Source organism: Chroicocephalus ridibundus, chromosome 5 (assembly GCF_963924245.1).
Source record: "Chroicocephalus ridibundus chromosome 5, bChrRid1.1, whole genome shotgun sequence".
NCBI lineage: Eukaryota > Metazoa > Chordata > Aves > Charadriiformes > Laridae > Chroicocephalus > Chroicocephalus ridibundus.
The window spans coordinates 6,738,363-6,754,321 of NC_086288.1; the positions used below are offsets into that span (position 1 = coordinate 6,738,363).

General features: G+C 48.3%; 1 protein-coding gene across 5 annotated transcripts in view; it reads right to left on the reverse strand.

The window, feature by feature from the left end:
• The window catches only part of SEPTIN11 (septin 11), an 85,547-nt gene that overhangs the window by 39,995 nt on the left and 29,593 nt on the right, over nt 1–15,959 (reverse strand). For all 5 annotated transcript variants that reach the window (XM_063335700.1, XM_063335701.1, XM_063335699.1 and 2 more), the window contains exons 2-7: nt 15,418–15,532; nt 11,416–11,611; nt 8,768–8,954; nt 6,339–6,500; nt 4,453–4,549; nt 2,460–2,628 (exon numbers count right to left, since the gene is read on the reverse strand). In XM_063335700.1, coding sequence (XP_063191770.1) covers nt 2,460–2,628; nt 4,453–4,549; nt 6,339–6,500; nt 8,768–8,954; nt 11,416–11,611; nt 15,418–15,532 — 926 coding nt within the window. The remainder of the gene's footprint in view (nt 1–2,459; nt 2,629–4,452; nt 4,550–6,338; nt 6,501–8,767; nt 8,955–11,415; nt 11,612–15,417; nt 15,533–15,959) is intronic.

Here is a 15,959-nt window from a genome sequence, read left to right on the forward strand (position 1 = left end):
ATCGCCAGCCTCCCTTTCTCACGCCCCGCGCAAGCGCCTACACAGCACCAACGGTTTGCTGGGGTCTCCTGTCCCGCTCACCCTGAGGTGTACAAAAGGCTCCCTGCTCCTGGCTGATGCAAACCAGCTGAAGAGCGGCGGTCCCTGTGGCTCCCAGGGCTCAGACCCCGGGGAAAGGCATGCTTTTGATCCCTGGTCTCAGATGGAAGAACAGAAAGAACCAAACCTACTGTTTTCCTCATTTCAGATATACATCACCCTCGGCCAAACAGCTTGGGATCATAGGTTTTGTTTATTTATTGGAGGGAGGAGGCACCCAGAGCGAACAGTTCTGAACTAGCACGTACCAGATGGAGAAATTCTGTACATTTTCATTTCCTTTCTACTTATAGCTTGGTCAAAAGAGGCCTCGTGTACAGGAAGCAATGGAAATTCCTCAGATTCCTCAAAGGGAAGGGCTGAGCCCATCTTAAGCCATTGCTCTCCAGAAAGGAAATCCAATAAAGCTTCACACTCGGGTTTGGTAACAGAACCGGGCTTGACTGATTCCAGCAGAGTTTCTGTGCTGCAAAAGAAATGCAGCTACCATGAACTCAACCAGTCACAAACAAACCCCTGAATTGATGCAAACTCCGTGCCGTAGCGCAGACCTTGCTTGGCTCGCCGTGGGGTGCTGTTTTCCAGAAACGCGAATACAAGGTCCCTGCTCTGCCTTCTGCCCTGGAGCCCACCTGGCTTTCCCCGGTTGAGGATCAGAGATGAACCATGTCCATGGTGATCTGCACAAGCCAGCAGCATGGCTGCAGTCTCACAGACTGGCACACCAATTCCTGACACGCGCACGTGTTACGGGGGTAAATCCACACGGATGCACATTTGATTCCCACTGCCTTCCCCTGGGGCAGAGAGGAGCGTGGGATGCTAAGGCAGCGGGTGCAATTATTGGGGAAAAGTTGGGGAGGAATGGGAAACAGGAAATGAAAGAAGAAAACAAACACTCCCTCCCAAATTCCCACACAGCTGTTGTCCCTGGCTAACGACTTGGGCTTCAGACCAATAAAGCCGCCTGACAGCACACACTCTGTGTTTAGTAATAAGCCAAACGTCAAGCACCAGATCACAACGCACCTTGGAGCGGCTGTGAAAAGCTCTAGGAGAGTCAACAAGAAGATTTATCCCAGGATCTCCCCTTTGGTAACCGGTTATACCTCAGCACGTGGGTCACCTTCATCTCAGCATGGACACAGCTACCCTTTTCAAGCCCGTCAATGGTACGTGGCCCTGACTTGCAGCAGAGCAAGGCGGCTGCAAAACACAGTTGAGTCTGCAGGGGAGGAAATGAGGCACTAACATATCGCCTGACCATCTCAAAACCTGCCCTCCTCTAAGAGCAAAAAGTTTCAGGAGGAATTTCTGAAGCGATTAAGAAACTCACTATTCAGCAGATTCCCTCACATCTCCATGAGGCTCATAGTAGTGCCAGTAGGAAGAAAAGCATAACCTTCACTGAAGGCTGGACAGTTCACAGGTTTTAGGAAAACAAGGGCAGAGAAGAAAAAAAATTCAGCTTCCCAACCCCCAAATGAGATTCTCCCAACTTGAAAAAATGACACGTTAAAGTAAACAGTTAACTGATGTTAACTGTTGCCAATCAGACATGCCCACAAGCCCTGATCTACTATACTACCGCCAACTCTCTCACCGCGTCTTACAAAAACACATCCCCTTCCACGATGCTGAGGACACAAGGAAACCAGGAAACAGTACCGATGCGCATGACAGGCTCTGCATTGCAGCAGTCTCTTGGCCACGTACAGCAACAGACAGTTTCAAACACGGACAGCAAAATCGGTCCGATGAGTCCAGCGAGGAACTGCTCTTCACACTGAGTGACAGGAGGAGTATTTAGAAAATCAAGCCTTTCGACACTTTTTAGTACTGGCTGACGCACAACAGGTAGGAAAGGCACACGCTTGTGAATGAGGGCCAGCAGCTTCTATCTACCATGGTAGGGAAGGGCACAAAGAAAACTGATACAACTTAAGCAACCGGGTGCAGGATAGATCCACGGACACGCGCTGCTTCTTCCTAAACTTTCCAGGTTGACCTGAAACGGGTCGCATTCTGCCCTCAAAACACATCACCTTCAAGCACCTTGGTGACATTTTGCGGACTCTAGAAAACCTGTATGGCCCTGCTCCAGGATTGCAGACATTTTCAAAGTGTTAATGCAAGAATTGTCTTTCTCACCCACCCGAGCTTTTCTTGTGCTTCTCCTGTACGAATCCTAGGCCCCGAGGGAAAGATTGCATTGCACAAGGTCTTCCTCCCCAGCCAGACTTTACATCTCAGCTGCTCTAAGTGACCATGGCTATTCCCTCCCTGATCCTTGCAAACATCTGCAAGCCCAAACTCTCCAGTCCCTCTGGTTGTACAAGGCCTGAGTTACGCTTTCCTACCTGAACGGCTTGCTGTCTGGATCCGTGTCCTTGAACCCCATCTCTTCAAGTTTGCAGCGCCTGTACAGCTCGTAGTGTCGGGTGTGCGTCTGCTCTCTCAAATCCTCCATGTTCACTCGGATCAGCATCTCCCGCAGCTTCACAAAGTCACAGTGATTTTCGTTTTCAACTGCAAAAAAGACAGGGCATCCACAGAGGGAACATTAAACCCAGAAGCCAGGTCCCTCTTTTCCCTGCACCCGGGCCTGAGAGTTCTTCAGGCACGCCAGCAGAACTCCAAGTCAGCCTGCCCCAAAACGCCTTGCTGAACTGGGGGCAAGACCATCCCACACCAACACAAGGGCACCAGTTCGAGGCCTTACGCTGAATTTGCAAGATCTCTGTGCTGCCCATCTGTCATAGAGCTCCTGTCTCTCCATGCATTTCTACAAGGTGGATGATCCATTTGCAAACAGGATTTCACTTCCCACCCAAATCCGCTCTAAATCCGAGTCACCAACAGGGGCCCGGGTGCGCTACAAAGTCTCAGTTTGCAGCAGTGGTGAAAGGAAAAGTTAGGAGAACACCCTGCCAGCAATGCTGTACCCTTTTCATGCCAGCCAACCTTACTAAGGAGCCCTAAACCCCTGCTCCTGGCAACAAAGGGAGGCAGCACACAGAGTATAACATGGCTTCCCATAACAACTTCTAATCGGAGCTGGGTCTGGCATGCCACGGTCAGCCCCTGGCTGAACAAGCTGTTCAGCCTGCGAAGGGCCTGCGGCCAGACGGCTGCACGCTTCAGTGCGGGCAAACAGTTTGGGTACACTTAAAGACAAGGAGTGGAAGTTCTCTCTTTAGGATGCAGCGGGAAGCAGCAGGCATCTCTTGCAAACAGACAACTCTCCAGCTGCTCCCCTTCAGACCGGCGCAGCTGTCCCTCCAAAGGGGCAGCTCGGACCTTCAAAGCCTCTCTGGTACCCAACTAAACACATCTTTGACTATCTGGTCCTAGTTTCCTGGGAACAGCAAGAACCCAGCAGGATACTTTGTCAAGTCCAAGACTTCCCAAACATATCAACTTCCTTCCCAATCGTGAGTTATTCCCAGTAATATCCTCTAGCGTACACAACTGAAGACAGTAAGTCTGAAGCTGCTTCAGGGTCAGCTTGTATTATTGATAAAAAACTCAGTGAGTTTTGCAGAATGGCCCAGCGAATGTTCCCCTGCAGCTTGCGGGGCCATTCTCCAACTGGATACAGAGCTGAAGCCACAAGCAGACCATTGCTGTCTGAACGCTGTACTTCTCTGCACTGTTTGGGAAAGCAAGAACCAGCCCTACCTTTGGCAGCTTCAGCACACCCCGGGTTGCAAACACAGCCCTACCCAAACTCTGCTCTCCAACAGAAAGGAACTTTTGGCTGACTTTATGGGAGATTGCTGCACATCCACAGTTTTCGATACCGAGACAACACACACCAAGTAGCCAGTGTTGAATTAGTTCTGTTCCCACTTCAAGTCGAGAGGGCGCAGCACCTCCCAACCTCCCCGAAAAATCCCCCAGCTATGTGTTTGCATTCAGGCTTACGTGCAAGGTCAAAACCAAATCATTCGGCTGTCCAAGCTCACGCTTTTTTGCTGGCAGGAAAGCATAAGGAACAGAGAACGGAAATTTAAGTTTTTGTTTTTCAAGCTGGTTATTTAATATCTCGTCGTAATGTTACCCTGCTCTTTCCCAAAGCCAATGGCTCAGTTGACACTATCACCCTCCCGCCAAACCCCCTCCACGTCTAGATCTAGGTTGCAAAGCCCTGACTGGGGTTGGACTAGATGACCTTTAAAGGTCCCTTCCAACCCAACACATTCTATGATTCTATGACTTTAAGGAGAAGTCTTAGAGCTGTGATCTTGCTTTCTCAAGACAGATTTTGATAAGGACCATCCAGAGATCAATGCACCTTTCATCAGAACGAGATAGGACGACGAGGTCTTACTTGTGCTTTCGGTAACATACCCTGCACAACACCCCAGGGGTACTGCCTCGCTTTTGCCATCTTATTGCCGATCTTCACTTCTTCAGTGCTGCCAACCACAGCAAAAGGAAGATGGACCTACAAAAGGAAACGGACAATAAGGTTAGGGATTTCCGTTGCTGCCTTGCCAGGGATTGTTTCTCAAGAAGGCCGTTTACTGTGGCAGCTGTCCTGGATTTAAGTTGCTTAAACGCCTTTGCAATTTATCTGGTGTTTTAAAAAGAGCAACAGGACGATCTGGATGAGAAACCTGCTCAGACTAAGAGTCCAAAAATCTGAAGTCCTACAAATACAAGAGATGTACATATTTTTCATGTAATTGCAAAGCATGACTATCTTAAGCACAGGAGTCTTACAAGCTGGAATTGAATTTGAACACTGAGGAAAAATAACTATCAAACAATAAAAGAAGAAGAAAAAGCACCTCCTCCCAAGGAAGATAGGCTAAAAATTCAGGGGGTTTCTGCTGCTAGAAATAATTGCTAATGCTTCCTCTTAAAAAGGGCAAAGCTGTGAGCAAGGGGAAGAGTAGAATGGACCCAGCCCTGGGCTGACACGTCTGAGTCACCGAGCTCTGCTACATCCCAGTCTCTCCACGGGTGTGGTGGCGACAATCTGGGATCTGCTCCCAGAAGCGTGGCTGCTTCCAGGAGGGAGCCGGCTGCTGCTGCCAGCCCACCCCTGCAGTGCTCTCTCCCTGCCTTAACAGCATCCAAAAGGGATGGGCGCAAGCTCTGGGAGCGGGTGCAGTGGCAGCCAAGCTGTGGTCACAGTCTGGGTGGGAGGGGAAGAAGCCAAGTGGCAGAGGAGACGCAATTAAGTGGCAAAGGAGTTTCCTAGCAGCTGGGCTGCACCAGAGGAAGGCAAACACACACTTCAGCCTGGTAGAGCCACGTCCCTTCTCTATGCCAGCTTCTCCCCGTTGAAAACAGAACAGAGACAGGGAAAAGAGGCAATACCAAGGCTTGAGAGGGTCTGATATCCAGCTGGATGTGACAATTGGCCATCTACAAGCAGCTGTGCAGGGAAACTCACAAAAGTGAGTTCTTTTTTTCCTTCAACTTGCAAGGAAATGGCTTAATCTTGATGCCTTGGTTCCCTGTAAAACCACAGATAACTCCACCCGATCCTTGCGCTTGCTTTTGAGTGCACTTGCTTTGGGGTTGGCATGTCCTCTTGGGCATTACGTGCCCTGCTGAAATCCCCAAGGGCCCCGTCAGCGCTACTATGATGCACATCACTGCCAGAAACCCTGAGCTCAGGTTCTTCCCCTTGTGCTCCAAGTCAGGCCCATGGGAAACAGTTGTTTCCCCTCTGTAAACCCCACTAAAACATTTGCTCTACCCCACCCCTGTCTGCCCTCAAATCCCACTCCTAACGCTAGAGGAAGGGGAAGGAGGTGAAAGCCAGAGCCCTTGCAGCTGATGGCCACTGGCCCTGTGGAGAGCTGGAACATCATTGATGCCCCTGCTCTCACCGGAAAGCAAAAACAAAGCCAGAAGTGAATCACCCCCCACTAAGCAAACAAGTGGTCGTTTGGGACAGGAAACCCAAACCCCAGGCCTTTGCCATGACTGCATCGGGGCCCTGCCTCCCATCCTCTTCCTTTCCAGAGATGGGAACGCCGCAACAGAGAAAGGATACGGAAAAAATGCTCAGACGAGAATCATTTGCCACACAATGAATTATATCTGGCTAAGCAGCCCACACGTGACAGGTATCTCCAGCTCCAAAAGCCTTCTGGCCAGCCTGGTATCTCTGCTTAGACTGTAGTTTTAAAGCCAAATGAAACAAGGCACAGTGTGCCCGACAGTCAAGGATGGGCCCATGCACACCAAGCCAAGCAAATCCCCCCAAAATAACATACACTCATCGTGGCATTTATCTCCGCCACCGTCTCTTCATCTGTCGGGAACTGGTAGATCTGGACGCCGTTGCTCACCAGCTCGCTCATGATTTTGCTCTTGAACTTGTGCAACTCATTTTTTGCAATGGTGTCAGCCTTGGCAATGATAGGGATGATGTTCACCTGCAAGACAAAGACAGCACCTCCACATACAAGGCATTGCGTCAGCGGGAGAGGATGGAAAGCAGCGCGCATCCTGCAGCAACAGCCCTATAAGTGCCACCAGCCACCACTGCCCCAGCGGAAGACCTTCCCTGGGGCTGCTGCTGACAGCACCACTGCCTTAGACAGGATTTTCAGGCAGCAGCGATGATGGCCTTAAAAAGAAGTCAAATGCAATTTGGCAACGTGCTCTTTCCTGTCCTGTCGTATTCCCCTCCTCATCCAAACTGGCTGGACAGGAAATGCTGTCACAGATTATTATAAGCTGTTCTAAAAAAAAAAAAAAATACAGGAAATTACTATCTATGCACTTCTCCGTGCTGGATTACTGCCAAGAGACCCACTCAGACAACAGCCTCTCCTGGGCGCTTGGCTCAGCGTTGTTATCAGGGAGACCCGGGTGGGCAGCAGCGCTGCTGTTACCCCACTGGAAGTGGAAGCAGATGATCTGTATCCAGCCACGCGACACAGAGGGAGGGGGCTGGCAGTAACACAGGCACGCTTCCTCCACCTGCGTGCCCTCACATGCTCCCGTACACTGCTGTACTGCGGGACTGGGGTTGATTTCTCCCTGCACAGCTCTAAGACAATCACCCAAAAGAACCGCATGATAGGGTTAATACAGAAATTCGACACAAGCCACTGACTCTCTTCCCCAGCCAGGCCGTTTGCAGCTCTGGCAGCAGGATGGCAAACAGCAACACCATCTAGGAGGCGAGGGGAGGTGGCACAGTACCCTCAGTGTAGCACAGATGAGCACCACACAAGCATCTGCTTTGCTGGGAAAGGGCAAGAATGCATTAGGACAAGGAATCCTGCTTTCTTTTCCCTTTCTACTCCCCTCCAGAGCGACAATTTCTGCTTTTGATCTTGCACAATTTGCTTCTCCTTGCAACAGCAGACAGAAAAACATAGTGAGGAAGATGCTGATATTGACCTATATGAAGGGATTTTAACTACAGTACTTGAAAATCCTCTTATGTTACATCTCCTAATTCTGTCCAGAGGATGGCCTGGAGTTATTAAATCCCCCTTTAAAAGATAGAACATGAAGGCCAATTAGCTCACTTTGGGCAAACCTCCATAACCCTATTTTAAGTTGAATAGGGCAGGGATCCTTCTCCATCACTGCATAAAAACCAATCGATAGGCCACTCTAGGAAATAAAGAACCATTGTCATCATTTATCTTCTCCAGAATCAGGATCCAATGCGCCAAAGGTGCAAGGTGGACTGATTTAAATTGCTTAATCATGAATTGCTTAATCACAGCAACACAGAGAACGCTCAGTTTAAATACTCAGGTTTTACATGTGTACCTTGGTTATTGTCTCCAGAAGAAGAGAGATGAAATCTTCTTGCAAGTACTTAGTAAAAAACACCATGGTTTAAACCAAGCCTGGTTCCCATTCTTGCTAGTCATGACAGCAACCGAAAAAGCACATGCTGAGTGCTTTTATTTAAAACGTATTCATCCAGATTCTTCTTGTTTATCAGATTACGGCCAGAACAACACTACATTTGCCATAGAAGATCAAATCGCTGTTTGTGTCTAGCTGCATGCAGTCACAGCACGCGGACACAGCATTTTGATTTGTTTTTCATTGATCAGTAAGATGACCTAAAGTGTTTTAGGTGTACTTATCTCATACACACTTACCAAATCAGGATTTGTAGAAGAGCCTAACTAATCAGTTGGACAAAGCAAAATAGCGATGACAGCCATGTCCGAGTGCTAGAACCAGCAGAGTTCAACCTCTCATTTTTATTTATGCATTCAAGGAGGAAAACACGCTTTTCTCTCTTTTTTAACAGCCAACCAATCTTTCAGTTGTGAACAAACCTGTCGCTGAACTTGGCTGAGTTAACCCACAGGAAAGCAAAAAGAACAGCAGTCTCCTAATACATCCTCACAAATACAGTTTCCTGCTTTCAGAAGGCTAACTTTACGGCGTAGCTGCCGAGCAAGCGGCCAAGTTTCCTAGCCCGAGATGGGACTGGAAGAGGGTAGGAGCTCAAACTCCTAATAAATCTCTGCAGCATACGAATTACTGAACAATGACCCATTCTAGCAGCTAGCCCAAGGTAAGGTTTTCACACCGCATCTCTGCCATTCCCCACTGCTAAAAAACAGACAGTATTTTTCTGAGCAGCTTGAACTAAATCTGTGGCAAGATCATGAAAGCACGAGTGGGGCCACGCGAGGGTCGTAACATGAGCAGCGAGTACCTTACTGTCAAGCTTCTTCATGGTGACCAAGTCTAGGGACTTCAGCGAGTGTCCGGTTGGTGCAATGAAATACAGACAGGCGTGAATTCTGGTGTCGTGGTAATTGAACAGGGACCGTTTGATCTTCAGCTCTTCTTGCAAGTAGGCTTCAAACTGCGCATCGATATATTCTACTATAGGCTTGTAGCTGAAGAGAGAAAACAGGGCAGAGAGAAAACCAGGGCGTTCACTGCTGGGACGCTCAGGAGGTTTCATGGGTGCTCCGCACAATACAGGGACAAGCACTGGGACCCTCCCCACCCAGCCTACAGTCCCTACTTAGCAAGTGTGTTTCCATAATGGACATAGTTAGCAGGATAAACTGTCAGAGACCCCGGACTTTCGGTGCAGAGAAACCACGCAAGGCTGGTATCCTGAAAAACAACGTATTTTACAGTCTCTCCAATTAAGTTTGAGCTGCTGCTCTGCCAACGTCACTGAGAATCATCCGGCACAAGGCAATTTAAACATGAAACCGCCACCTAGCCTGGCTTGTCTAAAAGCTTGTTTGTGATCTTAAAAGAGGGAAGGGAGATTCACTAAGGGATAAAAGGAACTTTTCAGGAATTGAAGTCTGTGAGCAAAGCTCAGGAGACAACTGCACTGTTTGGGTACTTTGTGGGGACCATTTTGTTAGAGGAAAAAATGCTGGTGCAGCGTAACATGCCCTGATGTGACTGATCATGCTTCTGGAAAGGGAACTTTTCGGTTTGTTCCTCGCTGTACCAAGGGCAGCCTCAGGCCCTCTGGCCCAAGGAAGCTCTCAAAAGGAGGGCACGGAGACCAAGGCACCAAGACAACACCGCCACTGCCTTCAGCGCTGGATTCACAGCAGCGTTAACGCCCTTCCTCAAAAGCCGTTGTGAGGAAGAAATAGATCATCAGGAGTTTTCAGGTCCTCCAGAAACACTCTTCGACAGGCAGCCAGCAAGGCTCTGGGCTGACCCCTCTGCTCCAGATGCCAGCACAGCTGTTTGAGCAGTTGCTCAAAACCCTCAGTGAAGCAGAGGAGACTCTTGCTCGGTTTGCCAAGCGAGAGCTGTAGCAAGAGACAGACAGTGCTGCGCGAGGGCTGCTGATAGCAGAGACCCATACGACAGTACGAAGCACTGCTTGCTAATTTGCCGGCACAGCGGGTGTCATGAATGTCACTATGTGGGTTCGTAACACAACTGCTGCTCCAGTTTCTTTGCTTTTGCAAATTCTGACTCTGAACAGGAGACCCCAAAAACCTCAGACAGAGGCATGTTGCAGAGAAAGCAGCAAGGCCTTACACTGGGAGAGCATATTAGAGAAAGCACCATAAAAAAGCAGAGCAAAAAAAGGATTTGGAGGACTCAACCAGGAGCACAGCAAAAACGCCACCCGCTGCGGCCATATGTGTCAGGACACAGCAGGACAAAAGCTGTCCCTAAGCCCTGCTGCCCAGTGACTGCCACTCTCTCCAACCGCCCGAGAGGGAAGTCGGAGGGGGTTTAACCACCATCACTGCCGGCTCTTCTCGTCTGTCAAGTGAAGCAAATGCAAAGTGACCCGGCAGTAACAAGCTGCAGAGCATCCCCGCTCCGAGCACCTGCTCCTCCTCTGAGCTGCTTTTGTTCTCGCCCGAGAGCATATGGCAGTGTCTGACATGCAGAGCTCTCCCTCCCGCCAGCACACCCCCCTCACCCTTTTGGCCTCTGTAGCATCACTTAGGAGCAGGAGCTGCAAAGCAGCAGCAACAGTTGCCTTTTGGTGTCAGGTCAAGAAACAAGGAAGCTTTACAGAAATAAAGCATTGTAAAGTCTTTTTTTTTTTAAAAAAAAAAATCTAGAGTTTTCCTTAAGAAACAGGAAGCAGAATCTGCTCAGCTGCCATGCTAACGGGGATCTTGGCGGAAACTTTGATGTCAAGTTTGTGTTTTCAAAGAGCTTACGCTGCCTATCACCCTAGTCCCCAAATAGCTTTTAGTCAGGGCACACGCTGCCAGACGGCGCATCCCTCACTTGGCAAGGTGCAGAGAAGAGGACCGCAAACAACCCTCCAGAGGGAGCCGGGATTACCGCAGCGAGGGAACGTATGGCTCCAAGATAAAGAAAATGCATTAATTTGAGTACTAGTATGACTAGTTTTAACACTACACCAAAAGTCCATATGGATGGACACAAGGGATCGAGTAGGCTGCCCAGAATATTTACTTCATGCATGCAACATTAACATTGTACCGAGGCGCCCGCTTTCAAGTAAAACCCACTTTGACTTGAACATCGCTGGATGGTGTGAACAGGAACTATCATCCGAGTGCCAGCTCCCCAAAAGATGCAATGTAATTGCAATTTGCACTCATGCTTTCAAACATTTCCACGTTTCAAGTCAAGCGGGTACTTCAACTGAGCGACAAAGAGGGCAGAAACACAGTTTCAGTTCCGTAGCCCAGTTGATCTGTTTGTTCTTCACTGTTTCTCGTCACTTCTACCTGTCTCACGGGGCAAGTGATGCCAGCTGCCACACCGGGATCAGGAAACACCCCCAGGAACAGCGAGGGACCTACTCCCCATACAATGCCGAGCCCTTCTGATCTCAGAGCACATCAGCGCAAGGATTCCTTCTCCTGACAGAAATAAATTTACCTGTCATCTTTGTTAATTTGATCGCCAAATCCAACTGTGTCGACAATAGTCAGCTTCAGACGGACGTTACTCTCCTGGAGCTCGTAACTCCTGGCTTTCAATCTCACACCGGGCTCATTGTGCGTCGCAGGTTCACTTTCAAACTTGGTATTGAACAGAGTGTCCATCAACGTTGACTTGCCAATGCCAGTTTCGCCTGAGCAGACAAAGGCAATGTTAGTACCGCCCGATTGCTTTTCCTCACCTCCCTCGCAGGCGCATTCGCCAGGCTAAGGAGTTATTCCACTCGGGCAGCATCGCGATTAGGCGACGTGCACATGGCTAAGCAAAATAATCCCCACAGGAACAGATGTCTTTTGAGACAGTCCCCATCTTTGCCAATCCCCCAGGACTGAACCAGGGATTCTGTGGACATCGGGAGGCGACAGCAGCTCCGGCTTCTCCTGCTGGGCTCTGACTAGTTTCCTCCGCAGCTCACACCGCCAGGGTCTGCAGCACACCTTGCAGCCATACCCGATCAAAGCACCACACGCTGGGGATGCAAATCCACAACGAGCCCCTGCTATGCAAAAGCTGCTACCCTGACAGGCACCAAGATCATACAAATGCCTTCCAAGCTAGAAGTCCTCACCCGCAGGTGAAGAGCCAGGCTGCTGTGCTGGGAATGGCGAGAGAAATCCATGGGCTGGATTTTCAAGGGAGGTGTACCACAATCACAGGCAAGGACATTGAAAGGGGCATGACCAGAGATCTATGCACCACTGACCTCAGGGATTTTTCCTTATTTTGGGGAAAGAAAGGGGCTTATTTCACACACACACACACAGAGGCATGCATTTTTTTTCCAGTAGTACTGCTGTTGGTGTTTCCCATGGGAAATGGAGAAATTGTAGGGGATGCGCTGAATCTTATGAGGTTCCCTGAAGAGAAGGTACTAAACTGGAAGGAAGAGGGGAAAAAATAAGGAAAAAAAACCCAAACAACCCCAAAACCAAAACAAAAACCATGACAGTTTTACTAACTATTACTTAGACAACTGACAAGCGAGTCCCCCCCTTCTTGGAGAAGGGAAAGGACAACTCCTACGATGAACCAGCAAATACTTGCTGCTGCTAGAACCCTGTTACTGGACTTGCTACACTGGTGGTACAAGAGAGACAAATAAATCATTCCTCTCCCATAAAAGCATTTCCTCCCAGGGGTCTTCAGCTGTTGCCCATGGTTTTTACATTGGTATGACCTGACTGGTGGCGCAGGCTCCCTCCTGCTCGATGGCACGAAAAGCCCCAACCTCCCCACTTCACAAGCAATATCTGTATTCGGGACAGCAAGAGGCCGTTCTTACTCAAAAAATACTTAATTATCTTTTTAATAGCGTAGGCTAAGTCCTAGTTCTGGTATGACTTTCTTTACAGAAGCTGTAAAATTCTCTCAACTCCAAATTTGATTCCCAAGGAGATATCTGATTCTCTACATGGTTTTATGCTTTTTTTTTTTTATATTATTTTTCCAGCTCAGTTTGCATTTCTTTTGCAAGAGAATCACAAGAAACCCATCGTGAAACTTGGGCAATGAAAATTTGAGACAGGGATGCATAAAAAGTTTTTAAAAATCTAAAATGGCACACTGCTTAAATACCAACTTTTAAAACTTTTACAGGTTCACTAATCCCCAGTGCAATTAGTAACACGGATGACAGCATTCGCCTAAATCCCATTTTTAAGTCAGAAGTGTTTGCTTATAGCAGTTATACGCTCAAACTGCTACCAGTGGTGTGAGCAAGGGGTGGGCTGAAGTACATCCTGAAGTTGATCCAACCAAGGAGATGCTGGGATTTGGGACAGACCTTCTGGACTGCAGCGGGCAGGCTCTGGCATTTGCAGGTTGGGCTTGTAAGGGGTCTTATCCCAACCTCTTAAATCCCCCAAACTCTGAAGTAGAAGTGAGTAACAGAAAAGCAAAGCAAAATACCAGGTGGGAAAAGGGAGCCTGCATCCGGGATCGCCCTCAAGCATCTCTCTGGGCTGTAAACAACTCTCCTAGCATGAAAAATCTCTCTCTCAAAATATGCAAACCCCCTGCTTAGAAGACCTCAGAAAACCATATAGTATTTGTGTCCACAGCAACAAATACCACTAACTCAGCAACTACCTGTTGCTCTGTGATACTCAACAGCTCATTTTGCTGGCTTTGACTTGGACTATTTTCCAGGCTAGGCTCAGGAAGATAAGCGATTAGGGTAAAATAATGGAGCAGAGAGATGCTTGTCACAGCAGTCCTATCCTGGGAAGCTGCGGGACACGAAGCAAGCTTTTAAAAAAGAACGAACAAACGAAAAGAGGGGGAAGACAGAAAGTACACATGACATCATAGCTCAAAAACTAGGCCCACATAGAGCGCAACCCACATGAGAAGATCTGCCCTAAACTGATGGCACAGACTGTTAATCTCTGAAGCTCCATATTTCATTGAGCTCCTGATGGGAATGCAGCACTGCTGCACGCTGTGCTAGATGGGCTTTGCAGCACTTTATCCGTGCAGATCACAATTAAAAGACTCACGTTACGACGCCAAAGTTACTCGTGTCCTTTCTCAAAACACAATTTCAAAAGTTTGGTTTGTTTGTGGTTTGTTGCTTTTTAAAGGGGGAGATTTCTACTGCTTGGGTAACTGCCGTGATTTGCGTGAAATTTTTATTTGGGGTGAAAAAATGGTTGATCAGCACATTTTACAAGAGAAAAGAGCTGGACCAAATTGCTATGTTAATGGAGACGTACAAAGTCACGTTAAGAAAGGCATACTTACTGCAAGAGAAAAAGGCAATTAATTTATGCCATTTTGATCAAAGAGCTGCCTGCTAATCGGGCTGTTCCCTGATGAATTTTAAATGGTTTCATGCTGCTAGGAGAGAGTCACATGAGGGCTGGCAGCTTGAGCGTGCAGGAGTACAACTATTCTCTTATCTCGTTCTTCGAGGTGCAAAGCTATCGAGAGGAGTCTCGCGTGTTCGCCACATTTCTTTTCAGACGGCTCATGCTGCACCGCAGACAGAAATTCTCAACTTGTTGTAGAAAAATCACAGTCAGAGGGTTGTGGGTTTTTTTCCAGCTCATTAGTGTAACTCATTAGAAGGGACAATACTCCCTTCTTGCGGGCTTAAATGAACAATGAATGGCAAGATGATGTTTATAGACTGCTCTGCCAAATTAAGAGTAAAACCCACCATTTTCATCAATTTACAGAACTACATTCTGGGGGTATCTCGGAAAGGTCCACCTACAGGTCAAAGCCGGTTGGGCACACAGCTGCCTAGGGCTGAGCAATGGATTTCCAACGGCAGAGTATCTATAGAGTGCCAAGACAGCAAGTATCGCTCTATAGCCAAGAGAAGGAGTTGCCTCCCCATATTTCACCCTCTGAACAATCTGGGAAAAGTACACAGTAACTCCGGCTATAAAACCAACTTGCAGCACCCAGATTAAATACAGTAGAGAACAGGTGACAGGCTTTGTTCTCAAGTACATCATTTGGAGACTAAAAATGGCATCATTTCCAACTGGAGAAACTAAGAATATAACGAGCCAGCCAGGCAAAGCCTGGAAGGGAAGGAATGCAATTTTTTGAGAAACAGCCTCTGCGCCCAACCCAGAGAAAAGCAGCTTTAAGTTAACATTCTTCTAAAAATACATTCAGTTCCCAAGTCAGCTCCGTTTCCTTATGGGCAGCCCTTAGGGAAAGTAGAACCGCAAGACCATCAAAAGCATCGATTTTTAACATCTAGAAATTCCCACGTTTTGACTTAGGGGATGGGGTAGAGGAAAGGAAAAGTGGGATTCTAGATCTTACCCTGGAGCAGCTCTGGGAAGAAACTGACACTTACCTGCCACTACGGTCCCCCCACTGCCTCAGATCTTACCCTTCACAGGAGGGAAGTGGTGCTAATTTGTGGATATGTGTGCTCCTTGGCATGAACTGACCGCCCAGCGGCTCAGGATGACTTACCCACGCAGAGGATGTTGAAGCAGAAGCCCTGCGACGTTGACTTGTTGACCAGCTGATCAGGGAGGCTGTCGAAGCCCACATGGCCAGAGAGGGACAGGTTCCTAAGGTCATCGTTCTGTAAGACCAAGAAGAAAGGTATTTAACAGGGTTGCAACACCCCCGTCGGGCAAAAAGGCTGTGCCTAGTCCTGTCAGAACCGTGTAACACCTCAAGAGGTTTTGGGATGCAGAATCTCCGTTTGCCTCCCAAACGTGCTCTCCCTTTTACTTCTATCCAGCTCTCTGCTGTGGGGCTCAGGATTTAAAACGGTTCCAAACCCAAGGCATGCAAACACCACCCGCCTCTTTCTCCATGCCTGCGACTAATAAACCGTGATTCTGTACCAAACTGCAACACCCAAACATTGTTTCTGAGGCCTCAGCATCGCGTACACCAAGGGTTACCCAAAGATTATTTAGGTGGACACCTGGAAGAGAAACAGTGAAACACAGTCATAGCTGCAAGCAGACCAATTCCTGTTTCATTCACAAAGCAGCTGAATC